Source organism: Gobius niger (genome assembly GCF_951799975.1).
Source record: "Gobius niger genome assembly, chromosome: 13".
In the NCBI taxonomy this organism is placed as follows: Eukaryota; Metazoa; Chordata; class Actinopteri; order Gobiiformes; family Gobiidae; genus Gobius; species Gobius niger.
Window position 1 is genome coordinate 30,509,605 of NC_136864.1, and position 23,771 is coordinate 30,533,375.

Below are 23,771 nucleotides of genomic sequence, written 5' to 3' on the forward strand. Positions count from 1 at the left end.
CTTCATCCACCGTGTGAATGTAGTGCGTGAGTGGATGGTGCAGAGTGGCAGCCTCACTTTCGTCAGTCTTCCCCTGGGCAGCGGTGGCTAGAAATGTAGCTAACCACCATATATTCACTGGACATGCTATGCCCAACACCATGGGCAGTAACCGGGAACATAAAGAGCACTTGTGCATACACAAGAACAACGCAACTATCATGGTAGATGGGAAATGAAAAATACGTAGACATAGAGCAGTGGACACGCTTGAATCGGAACACAACAGGCGCCTTGTTTCAAAAAACATTGATTAAAAGCAAGCATGAACTTCATGGATGAAATGTAAGCAGATGTTACAGCAAAACACCCACAAAAATATGAAACTGCATGGTTCTAAATTATGCAACAGCCTAAATTAAAACTGCCTCACAAAATGTGTTCTTTTGAAAACTAAAAGTTCAATTCTAAGAGGTCAGGAGTTGGAACTTGGTTCATGGTTACTCTATCACTTTCAAAAGTCACATCAAGAACATTTCTGAAAACAATTGAATTCAACCTATTCCATTTAACCTGTTATGTGTCATCTTAGGGTTAGGTTTAGGGTTCGAGTTAGGGTTAGCAACTATGCATACCAAATCTCAAAGCATATTGACTGGAGAGTTTACAGCCTATATACCAGTATAATACCTCATTTGAAAGCCAAGACCTTCTAGTTTTTAAAAATATGGCCAAGATCTGTGTGAGTGAAATGCAACTTATCAGGGTTAATTAAAAGTGATCTTCACCTTCAGGTCGTCCTCTAAAAACCTACATGCCTAACCTAAACATGACGGAAAACTAGTTTTTGTTGTTTTGAGATGTTCAACCCCTGTGCTCATCACAGACTCTGTGCATTCGCAAGCTAGTTTTCAACTGTGGTTCCTGGGAGACCAAACGATCGAAAAGTGGGGGGCATGTCCTCTGATGGTTGGTTGATGGTTAACTCCCATTTCCACAGCACATCTCAGCAACCTCACTGTGTCCAGATATCATAGTTCTTTCAGAGTAGGGCTGTTACTTAACTTAGTTAAATGGTGCTGTGTCTCCATTCTGAGACCATCACACACTACGAAAACACAACACACTGCCTTTGGAAAGCAGCAGAGATTTTCAGAAAGTCACTGGGTTCTCCACTGGTGTCATTTACTCTGCGCTGTTACACATCGCACCTCCCCAACCACAGCAGCGGTCACCACAGAGTCCTGCACGGGTCTATTTTTGGAGACACACCTATCCACTACTGCACCTACCCGCCCGTAAACCCGTGATTCTATCAGTTTTAAATCTGCACCCGCCCTGACCCGTTAACATTGTCCCCGTTACCCACCTGCGCCCGTGATAAATCACACAAATTAAAAGCATTATATTGAAGCACTTTGTTATTTTTGATGAATGAAATGAACGAACAACGTGACGCTAATGAGGGTTGAATGCTTAAACTGGTAACAATACATTGGCGCGGTCTATTCCTGTGTATTGTCAATGTAAATGCATGCACATGTGCGGGTGATGAATGGGCGTGGCGGCAGGTGCCGCCGGAGGAGTAAAAACACACATTCAGGAAAAATGTATTGATCATCAGAATTTGAAACAACATAACCACTCCTACTACATCATATAAACACAAGTGAAACGGAAACACCGTCTGGAAAGAGGGAATCTTCATGTCAATAAACTTATGGAAACACGATTACAAACATGTTTTGAAGGGGATTTTATCATCGCTGGACAGGCAGGATGGCCACTACACACTCCAAACCCACAAATATTGAGATCCACGAGAGGGACAGAGGGAAGAGGCGAGAATTGCCTCAAGTGTCAGAGAAATGTACGCTCCTAAAACTATACTGTCACCAAAGCACAAACAATCAGGAAACCGTTTTCATTCATATCTTAGAAGCAACAGTGCGAGCTGTGGGGTTAGGTCTGTAGACACCATAATGATATAGATTAAATACTGTGTGTTTCAACAACATTTACGGGTACCCAACGGATACCCATTATACTCACAACAGCGACACCAAAGCACTACTTACCATTACATCATATGCACTGGAACCCGGCTCAGGATCCGAGGCTCACAGCGGTCACCGGACAACCGGACGTACGGGGAACACGGAGTCTGACAACACGAGGACGTTTGAGGACAGCGATGGAAGTGGACAGATGAGCTATGGAGTTGGCAATGATGCATATGGAGGAGAAGGACTCACGAAGACATCAATGGTAAGTAATGCTTTAGCGTCGCTGTTGTTGTAAAATGTTGAGTAAAATGGCGATACCCGAGCCTACCCATATAATATAATATAAGAGTGATGAATTGTGACCGCTGGACGTTCAATTCCTCGACGGTGTGGCAGGGCTGAAGATCTGGGACTGCTTTTTGGCCTCACATTGCAATTGGGGCTAATTTTGCAAGTTTGTGATTTATTTCTTTGAGTTTTGGAATCGTCATCACAGTTGGTCAGTTACACTACGTACAATAAAGTCATTTCTGAATCAGGCTAAATGTAATGGGAGCTTGGGGGCGCTGTTTTAGTAGACGTCTTATATGGTCGTAATTGTTGCGGCCACAGGCTCTGACAGCACTCACTCTACGCCTACTTTGCCGCTTATTGCACCAAAATGGAGCAGTTTGTTGAAGTGGATGAGCAGGAGAGACTTCCTCCTGTCACCCCAGGGGGCGACAGTAAAGCCTTTGTACTAACCCTAACCCTATTTGTCTCAAAGGGGAGTTGAATCCACACCGTTCTCATGCATGCAGTTACTTTCGGTAACTCTAGTTCTCTGAATGTGCTTGGTCTAAAACTAATTACTGTCAGGCTTATTCTCATTGGTAAGACAGAAATAACTGTCAGGTGCAGGTTTCAGTTAGTTTGAAATCATCGATCCCAAACTGTGGATCAGGTGAGAGTGTGACCACCTCCGCGATCTTAGGAAGTCATTCAAACCAATGTTTCACACTCACACTGCCCCCCGAAGTCCGGGTCCGGTTACCGAGGCCTTCTGGCGGTCTTCCGGCGGCCTTCCGGCGGCCATCCGGCAGAAACGGAAAGAATCCGCAAGAAGTCTATTTTTGCCGGAGCCCGGAGCACTCTGGATCAAACTGACAGAAAAACGCGAGCCAAACAGGAAGCGAGGTCTCGTGAGGAAAGAAGATCTGGTGTATTTCAAAATAAAATCGGTCTGCTCAATACTTTACTTTATCTTTTACCACCTGTATACGTCGGAAATGTAAACATATCTCCATTACCGGTGACACAGGGACACTAGTGTGTTCAAAGCATCCACTTCACTGGGAGAGTCGCTGTACTGGCAAATACGGCTTTTGTTTACAAAAACTACCAATGCACGCGGCTACTCTCATCACTATCATGTGAACCTGCATGCACTTCTGCTCTCGCGAGTGCAGTTTCTGTGCCTGGCACAGCGTCTGGCGTCAGATCCGAACTCACTGTGAGTGATAGTTTGGGGCCAACCCCGGATTGGATCAGACCCGAACCGTATGTGAACCGGGGGTTAGAAGTTAACTTTCAGTATTGTAATGGCAGCAGGGTGAAAACCAGACAAAATCTGAATCTTTTTCATCAATTCGCCTCGCATTTGCCAATCAGAAGACAGAGGGGGGGATGCAGGAGAGAAGATCCGAGGAGGGGATTAGATTTACAGGCTTCACTCATCCGTCTGTGTGTGAACATCCCCGAGGTCTCATACTTTATAGACAAAAATGCATCCCTAAAAAGCATGCACCGATTGTTGACTGGGCAGAACTGATAAGGCCAGAAGACACTTTTGTAAATCAGATAAAACTCAAAGACTGGGATTATTATCACTATTGGACTTATTTATTGAAAACACACAAGATAAAGCTATGTTGGCCAGAGAGAGCTAATCAGAGGGCAGTCAGTGCTTCTGAGATAGGGCTGAGGACTGTTTCTACTGTAGACTACAGCAAGGAAAGTTCCTCACAGACACTTGAGGCAGTGTTTACTGAGCCATCCGGGCTAAAAGAGAGCACAGCTCAACACAGGCCCGGGCGAGACTTCCAGGCAATGGAAAAAGCTAGTGCTCAGACTCCCGGTAGCTCAGAGCCTGGCGGGAAACTGGTTCTCGGGCAGTGTGAGTGTCCACGGAAGTCATATCCGGCTTCAGTGTACGGGAAAGTGACGCTAAGTGTCCGTAAAAGCCAGGCCACCTGCTCAAGAGCCAGGGCAGAAGACTGGAGAGACAGTGTGTTCGTAGAGGGCAAGGAGGGCAAGTGGGGTGATACGAGCACCAAGTGTAGGGGGCCAGAACTGTGTGTCTGCACCATAAATAGCTACACAACTTTTCTAGTGCAATTATAGATTGACAAGCCTAAACTAGAACAAAATAGCTAAGATACTGTATAGGCAAGAGACGATGGTACACAATTTGGCCCCCAAGTTGCTGTCACTGAACTGTGCAGCTGCAGTACATGGCCCTGAAGCAATGGAGACAAATTTACTCTGGCGAACAAAGAGCGAGTAGATAGATGGCTAGATGTGAGTGACCTTACATGTTAAAAGTGACCAACAGCAGGAGTGTGATGCCATTTTTTCCGATACCATCACGTTCAGTCTGAACGTAGCATTAGAAACAGGAGCTTGTCAAAAAAAAAAAAGATTTCAACAAAAAAATTGCACATACAAACCAGCCAACCAACTATGGAAGCCCGTTTCCGCCATGTTAAAAAATAAAAGCCCAACGGGAAGTCGAAATTACGAGATTTAAAGTCATAATTTTGTGTTTAAAACACAAAATTTTGAGTTTAAATCTCGAAATTACGACTTTTAAACTCATACTACGAGTTTAAATCTCGAAATTACGACTTTTAATCTCAAAATCTCAAATCTTAATCTCGTAATCTCGTAATCTCAAAATTACGAGTTTAAATCTCGAAATTACGACTTTTAAAACTCAGAATTTCGAGATTTAAACTCGGAATTTCGAGTTTTTCAAATCCGTGATCATAGACTACGGCGGGGACAGCGGAACCACTGGTGCAAATGTAAACAATCATGGAGGATTAGCTTCATTTTGTGAACCGGAACTACAGCAACTCTGGGACTTTTATAAAGACACACAGAAGTGTTTATTTTACCTCAACACCCAGGATAAATAAACTTAAACTTCGATGAACTTCGGATGATCATGATCTTGTGAAAATGCATGAATAAAGTCAATAAACCCACCGTCTACATAAAGCATCACTTTAACAACGATCACACACTGAGCCGGGCAGGTTGATTTTGCAGTTTATTACTCACACTTCATGTACAATTGGCCGTAGCTGATTGCTTAGCACCCGGAGCTAACTAGCTTCTTAGCAGCTCTAGCATCCAGCTCCAATAATGGATCTTGTGGTCTCAAGTAATAATGAACAATATTTTTTAACAATGTTGTATTTCTGTTTAAAGAATGTTTTTACTGTATTTGTTGCTTTTGTGTTATCTTAATCTTTGTTGTTATTTCATTATAAAGTCTTTAGTCCATGCTGGTGGTTTGTGCGCAGGGATGGCCCTGTTTGGAACAGCCTCTGACAAGCTATTATTTTGTCCAGCAGTGCTAGCTTGAGGCTGTGGTTCCTCCACTCTTCCAGGGCAAAGAGAAAGGCGTGTTGCATTCCACCTTTCTCCGTCACTTAAGATGAAGGTGCTGTATCCGGTTTGTTGTTGAATGTTTGTTCACAGGATCAGTGTACTGTCTCTCTCCTTTCCCAATATAAAAAGGCTTCCGTATGTGCACCTTGTCTCCCACTGCGTGTTTAGGAGGTTTAGCACCTCACTTTTTGTCAGTGTATTTCGTGCTTTTGGCTTGCTGCAGAGCGACTCTGGATCTCACTTTGTCGTAACGTCCGGTGTCGTCACATTGTGGCAGAATGTGGAGCTTGGTTCTCATAAGTCTTCCCCTGAGAAGCTGGAATGGAGACTTGTTCGTTGTAGCATGGGGTTTGGCTCTGTAGCTTTGGAGCATGGCAGTTACTATTGGCTTCCATGGCTTTTGCACTGCCTGTGCTCCCTGGATACAGTCTTTGAGCACTCTGGTGAACCTCTCAACACTCCCATTGGTTTGAGGATGGTCCACGCTTGTTCTAATGTGCTTAATTCCTCTCTCTTTCACAAAGTTTGCAAAATCCCCAGATGTGAACTGCGGGCCATTATCAGTAGTAATTGCACAGGGACTACCTTCTCGTGTGAACAGTTGACAGGAAGGTAATGACAGTAGCTGCATTTGGGGTGAAAGCTACTTTAGGTCACTTAGTCCACCAGCGTGATAGCAAATCTACAGTCCTGAAGTCCACGTTCGAATGCACCGACTATGTCCACAGCCACGTGCTGAAAGGGACCTTCAGGAAACTCAACAGGTTGTAGTGGAGCAGGTGGCATTTTGGCAGTTTTGTCACAGGACTAGCATACTTTACACAAAGAGAGGACACTATGAACTGAACTGTCTATTTTCGGCCACCAGTTTAGTTCTCTGAGGCGTTGCTTTGTGCGTACCAGTACCTGGTGTCCTTCGTGTGCAGGCTGTATTATGTGCTCTCTGAGTGACTCAGGGACTACAAGACGAGCACCTCAGAATACCAGTGGGGAGTCTACTGCAAGCTCATGTCTGACAAGAAAGTATGGCTGTAGGTCACTTGGTAAAGACGTTTCGGTTTTTGGCCATTTGGAATCACCGCCCTGTCTTAGCTTTGTAAGCACGGGACAGTCCTCGGCCTCTGCTTTAAAGTCAGAGAGAGGCAGTGCAGCAAGAAGCTCGGAAACGTCAGCTATCTCACAAACAAGTCAAGTTCAGATTCAGTCAGTGGGGTTGACTCAAGAGGAACACGTGAGAGGCAATCTGCCAGTACATTTCGGTTCCCAGGCGATATTCAATGTCGTACTGAAAGCACATTAGCCTGGCTGACCACCTGGCAACTGTCATCTCTGCTCTGTTCATACCTTTTGTGTTGAGGAGTGTAGGGCTTGATGATCAGTCCGGAGTGTGAATCTGCGTCCCAAGACGTACGTCCTCCATCTTTCGACAGCCCACACACATGCAAGTGCCTCTTTTCCGTATTGGAGTACTTTCTCTCAGCTGGCGTTAGTGTGCCTGAAGCAAAAGCCACGATGCGCTCTGTATCGTTTGTGAATCTGCGTCAGGACAGCTCCTAAGCCGTAGTCAGAAGCAGACTGTCTGGTAGCAGTGTTGTTTTAGTCAACTCTGTTTGTGAACGATCTGACGAAAAACTTTCTCCCATTTTTGTCTCGTCTCGTCTCATTTACGTAAACTCGTAAAAGTCTCGTCATGTTTTAGTCCCCAAAGAGCTCATTTTAGCTCGTCATCGTTACGTTATTGTCATTAAAAAAGGGGCGTCAACGAAATGATATCATCCAGGTAGTTCTGTACACCCGGTAAATCCTTCAGTATTGTCTCCATCATTTTTTGGAATGCAGATGGAGCGGAGGCAAGGCCAAATGGGACTCGAGTGAACCGGAACAAGCCATCATGGGTTATAAAGTCAGTTTGCGGCTCTCAGGGTATAGAGGCAACTGGTGGTAGGCTGAGCTTAAATGGATCTGGCTGTAGTATGTAGCACCAGACAGTTCAGCGAACAGGTCCTCCATGTGAGGAAGCGGGTAACAGTCCATGACAACACTTTTATTTGGTTCACGCAAGTCAACACATAGGCACAGTGACCCTTGGCGTTTTCTTCCCACCACAAGGGAACTTACCTATTCAGATGCATCAATTCTTTCAATGATGCCTTCCTTTAGTAGTCCGGTATGTTCTGTAGAGACCTCTTTGCGTATGCCGAGTGGTAGACATTAGGGGTGTAACAATGTGGCACGGTGCATCGCGGTGCAAAAATCTGATGATATGAACCGTACGAAAGTGACGGTTTGAGTCTATACAGTATTTCTTAATATTTAAGCGAGGTGGTGCCAGTCATGTGTGTATATGTGCACACCTAAACACAGAGCACATGTGTGACATCATCACTGCTAAACTGAAGGCTGGACACTTCACACCTTTTTGGCACACTGTATTGTTTGACACAGCCGACTGTTTGAGCTGGAGTAGAGTCAGTGTTGTGCACTGTACCTTCGGGCTCACCAGCAGTGGCGCGCTTGCACAGTCTGTGTTGAGGATCACATTGCCATCAGTGATGCTGACCCCCAGGGCTTTAATCAGATCCAAGCCCAGCAGAGGAGACACAATGTAGAATGTTGCCGGCACAGTACTGGCTTGTTCAGTAGTTGCAGTTTCTGCAATCTGCACGGAGACAGCCAAGTACAGGTAAGTGACCGTTGGAGTAAATAACAAGCATAGCTTTTGGCTCTTCCAGTGTGCGGCGTCCAAAATATTTTCTGTATATGGACTCTGGCAGTATGGACACAGCAGCTCCAGTATCCACTATTAACTCAAGTGAATGTCCATTTCCTTTTGTTGCTACAATATTTACTGTGCAGGTTAGTTTATCAAATGCTGCTGCAGCTAGTTAAACATCGGAGAATAGCGGAGAATCAAAGTTCTGGCACAACAACGTCTTGTATTTCCTTCACTGGTTTGGCACTTGATTTGCATACCTTGGTGAAATGACCTTTTTTCCCTCAAGAATTGCATTGTACTGAAGCAGCGGGGCAAGTTCTGTCACTAGCCAGGTGTTTGTTCGATCCACATCTGAAGCATTTACGTTGTTTATTGGCATTGGAAACATGCTTGGTACGGTCATGTGCAGAAGTCTTGGCGGGGTTGGTGCCTCTCCTCCCGCGAAAAGTTGAGTGGGACGCTTCGACTGCCTGTATTGGTGCACCAAATAAGCATATTTGGCTGGATTAGTGAAGTCAAACAAAAAAGTTTCAGTTCATGGGACCAAGGTATAAGCGACTCCACTGCAGCTGTTTCCATAAACAATTGAGCTTCAGGTAGCTAGCTAGATAGCTTCAGGTTAAACATCGTAAAAGTGAAATAACTTCTGCTCCTGGAATACTAGGAGTGTTTACTTCCACGGAAAAGTGCTGGGTTAGTCCTGTTGTGATGTGATTCTGGCGATGCAGCGTGTGCCGATTCGTTTCGTTGAGCCTGACGGAGATCGGACGAGAATGGCTCGCTCTGAGATGAGCCTTCAGACAGTTTAAGACCGACTAAAAACCCACATAAAATAGTCCCAGAAGTTTGGTATATTTGCCAGTTTAGTAAATGAAAATAAACATTTGTTCGAAAATGTTAAGTTTGTGGGACCATGGTGTAAGCAAATTAAACAACTCTGAGCCGTGCATTAGACGTAGGGCTGGGCGATTTGGACCAAAAGTCATATCCTGATATATTAAGGTTAAAAGCCAAATATGAGTGTAGTTTTATTGAAAAGTCACAATAAAATGTTAACATAAACACTGTATAACAAAGCTCTGTAAGATAAAAAAAAACACATCAAAAATAGCCCATAAAATAAGTATTACACCGCAAATTTTAACTACGGTACATCAATATATGCGATATGGTCCAATTCCATATCTCATTTAAAAATATATCGATATATCGCCCAGTCCTAATTATACGGTTATAATGCTGCGTGTCGTGGTGTTCTTGACTCTTGCGTCGTGCATTATGACCGTATATATTTATGGCGGCCAACAGGAACTTCGGGAATAAGGTGAATATGAAGTCAGCCTTGAGCCTGAAGCACAGGCAGTCACGATAATAACTTATTGTTCAGTAAATATTTGGGATGGGCTGAGATCTTGTGGTGAGATCAAATTACCACGAGATTTCTCATTACAGTGTAAAGTAAAAAGTGATCCTTTTTATTTTATTAGGCTGCAAGTTTAAATTAGACCGACTTACTGTCACTGCTTACAATGTTAAAGGGAATGTTTAGGAAATAGCAATCTAACAGTGCGCAAACTATTGATTGGCAAAGATAACTTGGATTATTGATGATGATTATATACTGTAGATGATTTTCAAGTTCAGTCGCTTAGGACCTGCAGACTGGAGCCGCTGCAGATTCACACCCACACATCTCGGGCCTTGTTACTTTTCTTTCATTATGGACTAAAGGCTCACTGAAAGTAACGATTTGCCACTACACGGCGTGGTTAGTCCCGGTGGATTGGTTTTCTATTTTGCGATTGTAAATGCACATTCTACCATGCACAGAAGAGCAGGATGTGACATACACCTGCACGGACATGAAGGGGTGATTACACAGGGCCATTTGAGGAAGAAAGAGGTCAGTCTAAAAGAGCCAAATTATTAGCCTTATTCTAATGTTAAACTGTATGCAAACAATAATGCCTGCATGATAATAGTAAAATCTTATCAATTCCCATCCTTAGTTTGTTCATTTTGTTACAAACAATACAATACAGTGGCTCCACACAAAGGAAACATAAGATCAAAAGATTTTGTATTATTACAAATAATGTCAAAATCTCACTGCGTCGCGTGGACTCAATCTCATGTCTTGTCTCGTGATGTGCATTATTGATAATAATACACATCTTTCAATACATAGCCAATATATTGTTAAGTATAAAGAACAGAGTTCCGTCCTCACATTCCAATCAAAAATGACAATGCTCAGTGTATATAATGCCAGTTATCCAGGTTGTTGAGTCAATCTTCTAAACGCAAACAAAAACTCAACATGAGGTTAAGTTCCATCCATAGGTTCTATATGGTCATTTGTGATGACCGCCACACACACCAGATAAAGAGGTTGGTGTGGGCAGCGAGATTCCAGTGACATCCGATGGCCCGCAACAAGGTTGAGCAGAGAATGCCCCTGACATGGTTTGGCTTTAGGCCGTGTCCAAAGCCCCCTGAATTTCACCAGCAACACCACCCTCTATAGATGAGGGCCGTGGGGGTCTTCACAAATGGCCATAAAGAAGATCCATCGATAGGGAGTGAGGGGATATACTGACTAGATGGCACTTGTATTGAGCGTTTCAAGCCTGTATTAATAGGAGTGTCCATGCGGAGTAAAGGAGTACAGGGGTGTACATCTGAAGTACAGGAGAACACATGGGCACAGTACACATGGAGTACAGGAGTGTACACGAGGAGTACAGCAGAGTACATGATCACGAGGAGAACACAAGTGTACATGAGGAGTGTAGGAGTGTACACGAGAAGTAGGCTATGGGAGTGTACAAGAAGAATATAGAAGTATACATGAGAAGTATAGGCGTGTAAATGAGGAGTATAGGAGTGTATACGAGGAGCACAGGAGTGTATACGAGGAGTACAGGAGTTTATACGAGGAGTACAGGAGTGTACATGAGGAGTATAGGAGTGTAACCTGGCTAACACCAGGCTGCTGTGTGCGCTCGAATTATTTCGAACTGCACAACAGCCTGGGGACCATGGCCAAATCTCCGGTGGATTTGGGAACCAATCACAGAGCGAGGAGGGACGGCAAGACGATGACGCGCTATTCGATATATGGAAGCTTGTAGTTTATTTACGGATAATTTAAAAAAAAGTTTATTTACGGATCCAACATGACAGCAGCAGACACGATGGTATTTTTTGATCAAGCTTTAGACCTTGTTCTAAATAATTTAGCTCAAAAGTTTACAGCGGGTACGTCATACGTCATCCCATACGATAATACGATTGGCCATGGCTACGTGCAGACGCATGAGACTTTTTTTTTTTTTTTTTGTATCGCCCAATAAACGACTATGGACGATCGTAAACCACACCTCTCCTACGAGAAATTGGTGGTCCCCAGACTAAATATCACTTGTGATTTTAGTCTGGTGTTAGCCAGGCTAATAGGAGTGTACATGAGGAGTATATGACTATAAATGAGGAGTATAGGCGTGTACATGAGGAGTATAGGAGTGTACACGAGGAGCACAAGAGTGTATACGAGGAGTACAGGAGTGTACATGAGGGTATAGGACTGTAAATGAGGAGTATAGGAGTGTACATGAGGGTATAGGACTGTAAATGAGGAGTATAGGAGTGTACATGAGGAGTATAGAAGTGTACACGAGGAGTACAGGAGTGTACATGAGGGTATAGGACTGTAAATGAGGAGTATAGGAGTGTACATGAGGAGTATAGAAGTGTACACGAGGAGTACAGGAGTGTACATGAGGGTATAGGACTGTAAATGAGGAGTATAGGAGTGTACATGAGGAGTATAGAAGTGTACACGAGGAGTACAGGAGTGTACATGAGGAGTATAGGCGTGTACATGAGGAGTATATGACTATAAATGAGGAGTATAGGCGTGTACATGAGGAGTATAGGAGTGTACACGAGGAGCACAAGAGTGTATACGAGGAGTACAGGAGTGTACATGAGGGTATAGGACTGTAAATGAGGAGTATAGGAGTGTACATGAGGGTATAGGACTGTAAATGAGGAGTATAGGAGTGTACATGAGGAGTATAGAAGTGTACACGAGGAGTACAGGAGTGTACATGAGGGTATAGGACTGTAAATGAGGAGTATAGGAGTGTACATGAGGAGTATAGAAGTGTACACGAGGAGTACAGGAGTGTACATGAGGAGTATAGGCGTGTACATGAGGAGTATAGGAGTGTACATGAGGAGTATAGGAGTGTACACGAGGAGTACAGGAGTGTACATGAGGGTATAGGACTGTAAATGAGGAGTATAGGAGTGTACATGAGGGTATAGGACTGTAAATGAGGAGTATAGGAGTGTACATGAGGAGTATAGAAGTGTACACGAGGAGTACAGGAGTGTACATGAGGGTATAGGACTGTAAATGAGGAGTATAGGAGTGTACATGAGGAGTATAGAAGTGTACACGAGGAGTACAGGAGTGTACATGAGGGTATAGGAGTGTACATGAGGAGTATAGAAGTGTACACAAGGAGTACAGGAGTGTACATGAGGGTATAGGACTGTAAATGAGGAGTATAGGAGTGTACATGAGGAGTATAGGAGTGTACACGAGGAGTACAGGAGTGTACATGAGGAGTATAGGAGTGTACACGAGGAGTAAAGGAGTGTACATGAGGAGTATAGGAGTGTACACGAGGAGTACAGGAGTGTACATGAGGGTATAGGAGTGTACATGAGGAGTATAGGAGTGTACACGAGGAGTAAAGGAGTGTATATGTCAGAGTATGTGCAGTCCTGGAGGACTGTCTCTAAAATAAGCCTCTCTGAGATGGACAGTGTGTCTAAGTTGGTCTGCAGCAGGTGCGGCGTAGGCTCTGTTCCCCCACAGAATCTCCCTCAGTGAGAGACTACACTACAGTTAGTGGGGCCAGTGAATAAAAAATTCTGCACTTAATGATACAAGCACCAAATTCAGCATAGATGTAGCTTAGGACCCCCTCTTTCACTTTAAGGATAGTAACTACTGTAGTTATAGCATAGTGTAGTGTTAGTAACGATATCAGTTACTGTAGTTATAACATAGTGTAGTGTTCGTAGTGACAATAGCTACTGTAGTTATAACATAGTGTAGTGTTCATAACGACATTAGCTAATGTAGTTATAACATAGTGTAGTCTTAGAAACGATATTAGCTACTGTAGTTATAACATAGTGTAGTCTTAGAAACGATATTAGCTACTGTAGTTATAACATAGTTTAGTCTTAGTAACAACATTAGCTACTGTAGTTATAACATAGTGAAGTATTAGTAACGACATTAGCTACTGTAGTTATAACATAGTGAAGTATTAGTAACAACATTAGCTACTGTAGTTATAACATAGTGAAGTATGAGTAACGACATTAGCTACTGTAGTTATAACATAGTGTATTAGTAACGACATTAGCTACTGTAGTTATAACATAGTGAAGTATTAGTAACGACATTAGCTACTGTAATTATAACATAGTGAAGTATTAGTAACGACATTAGCTACTGTAGTTATAACACAGTGTAGTCTTAGAAATGATTTTAGTTACTGCAGTTATAACATAGTGTAGTATTAGTAACAACATTAGCTACTGTAGTTATAACATAGTGTAGTATTAGTAACAATATAGCTACTGTAGTTATAACATAGTGTAGTCTTAGTAACGACATTAACTACTGTAGTTATAACATAGTGTAGTATTAGTAACGACATTAGCTACTGTAGTTATAACATAGTGTAGTATTAGAAACGACATTAGCTACTGTAGTTATAACATAGTGAAGTATTAGTAACGACATTAGCTACTGTAGTTATAACATAGTGAAGTATTAGTAACGACATTAGCTACTGTAGTTGTAACATAGTGAAGTATTAGTAACGACATTAGCTACTGTAGTTATAACATAGTGAAGGATTAGTAACGACATTAGCTACTGTAGTTATAACACAGTGTAGTCTTAGAAACGATTTTAGTTACTGTAATTATAACATAGTGTAGTATTAGTAACGACATTAGCTACTGTAGTTATAACATAGTGAAGTATTAGTAACGACATTAGCTACTGTAGTTATAACATAGTGAAGTATTAGTAACGACATTAGCTACTGTAGTTATAACATAGTGAAGTATTAGTAACGACATTAGCTACTGTAGTTATAACATAGGGAAGTATTAGTAACGACATTAGCTACTGTAGTTATAACACAGTGTAGTCTTAGAAATTATTTTAGTTACTGCAGTTATAACATAGTGTAGTATTAGTAACAACATTAGCTACTGTAGTTATAACATAGTGTAGTATTAGTAACGATATTAGCTACTGTAGTTATAACATAGTGTAGTCTTAGTAACGACATTAACTACTGTAGTTATAACATAGTGTAGTATTAGTAACGACATTAGCTACTGTAGTTATAACATAGTGTAGTATTAGTAACGACATTAGCTACTGTAGATATAACATAGTGAAGTATTAGTAACGACATTAGCTACTGTAGTTATAACATAGTGAAGGATTAGTAACGACACTAGCTACTGTAGTTGTAACATAGTGAAGTATTAGTAACGACATTAGCTACTGTAGTTATAACATAGTGAAGTATTAGTAACGACATTAGTTACTGTAGTTATAACATAGTGAAGGATTAGTAACGACATTAGCTACTGTAGTTATAACATAGTGAAGGATTAGTAACAACATTAGCTACTGTAGTTGTAACATAGTGAAGTATTAGTAACGACATTAGCTACTGTAGTTATAACATAGTGAAGGATTAGTAACGACATTAGCTACTGTAGTTATAACATAGTGAAGGATTAGTAACGACATTAGCTACTGTAGTTATAACATAGTGTAGTATTAGTAACGATATTAGCTACTGTAGTTATAACACAGTGTAGTCTTAGAAATGATTTTAGTTACTGCAGTTATAACATAGTGTAGTATTAGTAACAACATTAGCTACTGTAGTTATAACATAGTGTAGTATTAGTAACGATATTAGCTACTGTAGTTATAACATAGTGTAGTCTTAGTAACGACATTAACTACTGTAGTTATAACATAGTGTAGTATTAGTAACGACATTAGCTACTGTAATTATAACATAGTGTAGTATTAGTAACGACATTAGCTACTGTAGTTATAACATAGTGAAGGATTAGTAACGACATTAGCTACTGTAGTTATAACATAGTGACGGATTAGTAACGACATTAGCTACTGTAGTTATAACATAGTGTAGTATTAGTAACGATATTAGCTACTGCAGTTATAACACAGTGTAGTCTTAGAAACGATTTTAGTTACTGTAATTATAACATAGTGTAGTGTTAGTAACGACATTAGCTACTGTAGTTATAACATAGTGAAGGATTAGTAACGACATTAGCTACTGTAGTTATAACATAGTGAAGTATTAGTAACGACATTAGCTACTGTAGTTATAACATAGTGAAGGATTAGTAACGACATTAGCTACTGTAGTTGTAACATAGTGAAGTATTAGTAACGACATTAGCTACTGTAGTTATAACATAGTGTAGTATTAGTAACGACATTAGCTACTGTAGATATAACATAGTGAAGTATTAGTAACGACATTAGCTACTGTAGTTATAACATAGTGAAGGATTAGTAACGACACTAGCTACTGTAGTTGTAACATAGTGAAGTATTAGTAACGACATTAGCTACTGTAGTTATAACATAGTGAAGTATTAGTAACGACATTAGTTACTGTAGTTATAACATAGTGAAGGATTAGTAACGACATTAGCTACTGTAGTTATAACATAGTGAAGGATTAGTAACAACATTAGCTACTGTAGTTGTAACATAGTGAAGTATTAGTAACGACATTAGCTACTGTAGTTATAACATAGTGAAGGATTAGTAACGACATTAGCTACTGTAGTTATAACATAGTGAAGGATTAGTAACGACATTAGCTACTGTAGTTATAACATAGTGTAGTATTAGTAACGATATTAGCTACTGTAGTTATAACACAGTGTAGTCTTAGAAATGATTTTAGTTACTGCAGTTATAACATAGTGTAGTATTAGTAACAACATTAGCTACTGTAGTTATAACATAGTGTAGTCTTAGTAACGACATTAACTACTGTAGTTATAACATAGTGTAGTATTAGTAACGATATTAGCTACTGTAGTTATAACACAGTGTAGTCTTAGAAATGATTTTAGTTACTGCAGTTATAACATAGTGTAGTATTAGTAACAACATTAGCTACTGTAGTTATAACATAGTGTAGTCTTAGTAACGACATTAACTACTGTAGTTATAACATAGTGTAGTATTAGTAACGACATTAGCTACTGTAATTATAACATAGTGTAGTATTAGTAACGACATTAGCTACTGTAGTTATAACATAGTGAAGGATTAGTAACGACATTAGCTACTGTAGTTATAACATAGTGACGGATTAGTAACGACATTAGCTACTGTAGTTATAACATAGTGTAGTATTAGTAACGATATTAGCTACTGCAGTTATAACACAGTGTAGTCTTAGAAACGATTTTAGTTACTGTAATTATAACATAGTGTAGTGTTAGTAACGACATTAGCTACTGTAGTTATAACATAGTGAAGGATTAGTAACGACATTAGCTACTGTAGTTATAACATAGTGAAGTATTAGTAACGACATTAGCTACTGTAGTTATAACATAGTGAAGGATTAGTAACGACATTAGCTACTGTAGTTGTAACATAGTGAAGTATTAGTAACGACATTAGCTACTGTAGTTATAACATAGTGAAGGATTAGTAACGACATTAGCTACTGTAGTTATAACATAGTGTAGTATTAGTAACGATATTAGCTACAGCAGTTATAACATAGTGTAATATTAGTAACGACATTAGCTACTGTAGTTATAACATAGTGTAGTATTAGTAACAATATTAGCTACTGTAGTTATAACATAGTATAGAATTAGTAACGACATTAGCTACTGTAGTTATAACATAGCGTAGAATTAGTAACGACATTAGCTAGTGTAGTTATAACATAGTGTAGTATTAGTAACGATATTAGCTACTGTAGTTATAACATAGTGTAGAATTAGTAACGACATTAGCTACTGCAGTTATAACATAGTGTAGTATTAGTAACGATATTAGCTACTGTAGTTATAACATAGTGTAATATTAGTAACGACATTAGCTACTGTAGTTATAACATAGTGTAGTATTAGTAACGATATTAGCTACTGTAGTTATAACATAGTGTAGAATTAGTAACGACATTAGCTACTGCAGTTATAACATAGTGTAGCATTAGTAACGACATTAGCTACTGTAGTTATAACATAGTCTTAGTAACTCTCAGCCCTTCCTTTACGGGCTGAGATTTGTTCATTGCTGCTGATGTCCTCCAGTCTTTCTGTGCTGACCAGTGCTGCTCTGACAATGGTGTGCACTTGTGTTGCCATTGCCTCAGCCAGTGAGTGTCGCTGGCGTCCAGTGATTTTCTCAGCCAATGGGATTTATTTTCCGGGTTTGTGAATGAGCGTTTTCCTGTAGTGCCAGTAGCATCAGTTGTAAACGTGAAGGTACAAGGTCAAGCGCAGTATGCTTTCGAGTGGCTCGTGATCTGATTCCACAGTGATGTGTCCTCCGTAGATGTAGTCGTGGAACCTTATGCAGTCATAGAAAACAGCATGGAGCTCCTTCTCTTTGCAGCACCTGCAGCCGGCTTTCCATCCTGCATGAACGTTGCACAGAGTCAATTTTTTCGTGCATCAACTTGTAGCGTGACTTCTTTTTGTGGGTCGAAGTAGGCTAGCACCGGTCCTGGTTCAACAGTGAGTGATTCTTTGTTTTTTTCAATACCACTATTTTAATTTCAATTGAAATAAAATAATGTATATAAAAAAATATTGTTCAGATTGTCCTGAAACACCACAGAAAGCAACAATTTGCCTGCTAAATTTCTTATTCCATCCTGGTTTAGTCCTGGATTATAACCGGTTTAGTTTAGCACTGGGTTACAACCGATGCAGTCTAAGTCCTGGTTTAGTCCTGGCTCAGACCTGCCGCAGACCACTGCCATCTCTAACAATTACAAAAGGTGGGGCCAAAGTTACATTTCTTCCAGTTTAGGGGCTTGTAGCACAAGGTGCAGGATTTGTCTCATATATTGGCCTAAACAACCCAAAAAATCACACAACCGTCCTAATGGTCGCTATTCCATTTGGAATTGCCCAGAATTTTTGCATTCCCACATTGCATCGCTAGATGTGCCACCTTCGAAACAGCGTGTTAACTTTGTCCTGCAGACATAAAATGAGCTCTGCCTCACAGTGCACCCCAGCACACCCCTCACTTGCTCCAAAACACTTTTCACCTGCCCCAGCACCCCCCTCACCTGCCCCCGCACACCCCTCACCTGCCCCAAAACACTTTTCGGCTGACCCAGCACCCCCCTCACCTGCCCCAGCACACCCCTCACTTGCTCCAAAACACTTTTCACCTGCCCCAGCACCCCCCTTACCTGCCCCAGCACCCCCCTCACCTGCCCCCGCACACCCCTCACCTGCCCCAAAACACTTTTCGGCTGACCCAGCACCCCCCTCACCTGCCCCAGCACACCCCTCACTTGCTCCAAAACACTTTTCACCTGCCCCAGAACCCCCCTCACCTGCCCCAGCACACCCCTCACTTGCTCCAAAACACTTTTCACCTGCCCCAGCACCCCCCTTACCTGCCCCAGCACCCCCCTCACCTGCCCCAGCACACCCCTCACCTGCCCCAAAACACTTTTCGGCTGACCCAGCACCCCCCTCACCTGCCCCAGCACACCCCTCACCTGCCCCAAAACACTTTTCGGCTGACCCAGCACCCCCCTCACCTGCCCCAGCACCCCCCTCACCTGCCCCAGCACCACGATATGGAAATAACTTGCGATGCAATACGGCGGTGCAATATTGTGATAACAATATTACTGCAATATTTTACCAAACAATTTCCATTCTAATATATACTAGGAGTATATACAAATGGCAAGTTTCTCAGCGGGCAGAAGTAATCAAAAAAACATAAAATCTGGATCAAAACAATGTTGAACTAAAACGGAACTTTTACACATTTTTAAGTTCTGTTCATTGTTTGTTTTTGGCTGAGTTTGCAGACAATGTGTCAACTTCAGACAGAAGAAGACTTGAGTGATGTTGTGATATATTGTGGCTTCTTGTGATACGGATATTGCATAACACGTGTTGGGCAAGTTACTTAAAAATGTTAATATATTAGTGACTACAGTTAAAAAAAAATGTAATGTTTGTATTACCAGTGTTGGGGAGTAACTAAATAAATGTATTTAGAATACTCTAAATTTGAAAGTATTTAGAATACAGTTACTTTCCAAATAGCAAGAGAATCCATCCCAGTACTCAGTCATTATATTTTAGCTCCATATTGCACAAAATTATTAAGAAAGAACTTTTAATGATGACCTGTTTTTCCTCCTGAAATAAAATAAAGATTTCAAATGCCTTAGGCCATAGTTCATAAACACAGCACACGTGTGTCACATGATGTGTCACATGATGTGTCACATGATGTGTCACATGATGTGTCACATGATGTGTCACATGATGTGTCACATGATGCTGTATCTGCTGCTCCATTTGTAAAGAGAGTTAAAGAGTTCATCATTAATGATAAGTGAGTTTATAACAGGTCTTCCAACAATCATAGTCTTCATTTTTGTAATTATATTTATACATAGATATAATGACAATCAATGTGAAAGTATTCTAAAAGTATTCAAAGTATTCAGAATACAGTACTCTGAGTAATGGAAAAGTAACGGAATACGTTACAAAATAAATTTTAAGGAAAGTATTCAGTATTCAGTAACTAAATAGCTTCAAATATTCTCCCCAAGACTGTGTATTACACATTACTGTTTAAAAAATTTGGCAAGTTACACTACTCTGAGTTACTTTTGGCAAAACATAAACTGAAAATAGTAATAACTGAGCCACTGAGCAAAAGTGCAGGAAGAGATTCCCATTTCCGTCGCTTTCCCCCATTCTCTGTGTTTAGTTTTGACATTAACTACAGATTATTCACCAGTGTCCAGCTTGATTTGTTCTGCTGTATTTTATTTGGGGGGAGTTTCGCATTTTTTTGTCCATACATTGAAAATGCTGTTGTAACTCAAGTTACTTGAAATGTAATGACTAATATATTTTGTTTAAGTAATATGTTATATTCCTTAGTTACTGAAAAAAGCCATATATTTTTATAACTTGTTACTTTTGTTAAACGTCACCCCCAATGATACTTCATGTGATATATTCTGCAGCCAGAGTACCCGGGTGCTGCTCAGTGGTCGCCCACTGCTCCCTACGGGTGGTCCCAGCGGAACTGAAGGATGGGTCAAAACAATAAAGTACACCTAAACCTTAACACATACTGACACATGCCAAAGCCTAGTCTGGGCAAGCTCCAGCTCCAGCTCCAGCTCCAGCTCCAGCTCCAGCTTCCCCTGTCATCCAACAGTCCCAGGGAATGGGACCAGGGGACTCCAAAATGGTAAATGGTCTCAACTTAAAAAGGCTTTTCTATCTTCATCAGGCCCAAAGCGCTTTACAGCAAGGAACACTCAGCCATTCACTCTCATCATACACCAATGTACGCCGGGCTCCAGGGAGAGGAACCCCAATCACAAACCAGCGGACTGTACGAAGTTGAGAGAACTTAATATGACTGGGTGCTGAAAAGTGACATGATGTGGAGGTGCATGTGGGATTGTCACTCAGGGCTGAGCAAAAAATCCATTTGCTTTCAAATCGAGTTGGCAATTTAAATCGATTCATATTTTCAGAAAATCGAATGTTGTTTTTTTATAGATTTTTTCCTTTAGTATTAATATCTTTGCTACAAACTGCACACTGTGACGTTCAAGTTTTTTTTTTTTTTTTTTTTTACAGTGATTGTCTTGGATTTGCTGATGCACTTTAAAGGGGCTGGAAGCAAGTTCGCCATTTTATACTCACTACTGCCACCTCAGGCCATATGTGTAACTGCACCTTCTATATTAAGCTCGTGCATGACGGCAATTCGGGCCGAAGTGACACATTTTTGAGTGACCATACAGGATTTTAGAGGCAGTTGTGGTGAACAGGTCTGAGCTCATTCTACACATTAGGACATGGCTGGAACATGTAGGGGGAGGAAAATACTTAATTTTAACATTTTTAAACTCCTTATAGTCCCTTTAACTAAAAAAATATATATTTATTTAAAATATTGCAGTCAGCAGTTATTTTAATTGAAATGGGGGGGTCAAATCAAATAGTGAATATTTTTTTAAAAATAAGAACATCATTAGTTCGGGGGAACAAATGGCCCAGCTCTACTCTCGTGTCTGATCTGACCGGCCCAGAACTATGTCGGTCAGTGGGAAGATTCCCGGTGCTCCTGACCAGTGAGTGCAAACAAGCACACCTGATACACAGCGTATCAGGTCACTGCAGCATCACACACATGTGAGCGAGAGGGAAACATGTTTCTGACAATTTGAGCATTTGGAGTTTCCAACCAAACAAGTAGCGGTAACACAGGCTCCCTGACACTGTGTGTCATGAGGTCCACTGTGCACATGCTGAAGCTCTGACCATCACCTTCAACCACAGACAGTAAGGTCCTTCCCGCCCTCTGGCAGATGCACACCAAAAACAGCAACAGCATTTACTTAGAACGTTTTTAAAAACCCTTTAGAAATGATATCTTAAACTGTTGTCATTTTTCATTCAATCTTAATGAAATGTTTTTGCCATAATAATGGGAAATTTGCTTGGAGAAGTCACGGAAAGCACAAATGAAAATCCCCATTCAACTCTTGCTTCTAAAGCACAATGCAACACCAGAACTTCAAAACAATCGGGAAAATATTGATATCCAAACAGACATAAGATAAGACAAAGTCGGCCAACACACAATTTGTTTAGTTTTTAAAAACCCTAAACTTGAAGCATAAGTATTTACTTCAGAGTAAGATATCTCAACTAGAAGTAAAATATACTGTGTGTGATAAAACTACTCAAAGAAGCACAGTTCGAGTAGCCTGTTAATGTAAGCAGAGATACAAAATAGAATCCAGAATGGTAATGGTAAAGACATTCATGCAATAGTTCAAAGAAAAGAAGCACTTGGATACACAGAATAAAGATCTGATACTGTGACGTCCCTGCTCACTCTGCTCGATCAGAGACACAGTTAGTAGACTTTTCTCATGTATCAGAATGCTGGCAGCAGTGTCTGTGTGATTGTGATGAGTATGAGTGATGACCACCTGTTCCTCTTCGCAGCAGAGCCACTTACATGATCCGAAAGGTAAAGAGTCTGGGTGTATTCAATCTTTCATTTGTTCACCGGTGTACACAGACTGCAGAGGGGCGGTGGGTGAAGGTCTAATGACGGCACACTCCACCAATGTCCCACTTTTGGATTGGTGTCCTGTGATGTTTTGAATATGGTGAAAATATTCCTAACCATTTTTGTCACCAAATGTGGGTTCTCTTTGCAACCTCTCTCTGTGGACCCTATGGCAGCCTATATTTAGAAGCCTTGACTCATCCAGCAAGTTGGATTTTCAAGTTCGTCCCTCCGTAAGTCTGTGCCCTTGTTTAAATTCTTACACTATTTGAACAGCCACCCTGCTGAGGAGATGTTTGTCTGACTGACCTCCGTCACCGTACGTCTCCACGCCGTAGCCGTCCTGCAGGCCATTGGTCCAGGTGCCCTCGTACCTGGCAGGTGTGCTGAGGCTCTGGCGCACCCCGTAGCGCCCTTTGTAGCCGTGCGCCCACTCGCCCCGGTAAATCCATCGGCCTTTGCTCTCCACGCCGAGCCCGTGGCGCTTGCCCTGAGCCCAGTAGCCCTGATATTGGTTCCCGCTGGGCCACGTGTAGGCGCCCACTATTTCGAAGCCGTTGGACCAAGATCCGGAGTACTCCCCCTGGCCTTTGGGCCCGGTGCACACGCCGTGGCCATGCGCTTTGCCGTCCTCCCAGCCTCCACAGTACGTGCCCCCATCGTCAAAGTCGAAGCGGCCGCCCGTCATCAGCCCCTTTGGTGAGGAGCCGGTGGGCTGCAGGTGGGTTACAGGTGAAGTGAGGTCGGCAGGAGGGGGGTGGGTCAACCGTCAGGGGCCTCTTGCAAAGCTCGGCCGGGCGCATGGGCAGAGCGCTGGGGACAGAAGCGGCAGGAGGGATGAGAGGCGGCCGCCACGACTCCTATGTGCTCCGCTACTGGTGCGTGTTCTGTGGGCTCCCACTCACTGTCAGAGGGGTCCCGAGCACCAGGGAACACATGGCAGCAGCAGACCGCATCC

General features: G+C 41.7%; 1 protein-coding gene across 1 annotated transcript in view; it reads right to left on the bottom strand.

Moving 5' to 3' along the window:
- The window catches only part of LOC306973238 (junctophilin-1-like), a 47,537-nt gene extending 23,789 nt beyond the window's left edge, over positions 1 to 23,748 (bottom strand). The window contains exon 1 of the mRNA XM_079570140.1: positions 23,123 to 23,748. Within this exon, the coding sequence (XP_079426266.1) occupies positions 23,123 to 23,501 (379 nt within the window). The 5' untranslated portion in view covers positions 23,502 to 23,748. The remainder of the gene's footprint in view (positions 1 to 23,122) is intronic.
- Between the last annotated feature and the right edge of the window lie 23 nt (positions 23,749 to 23,771).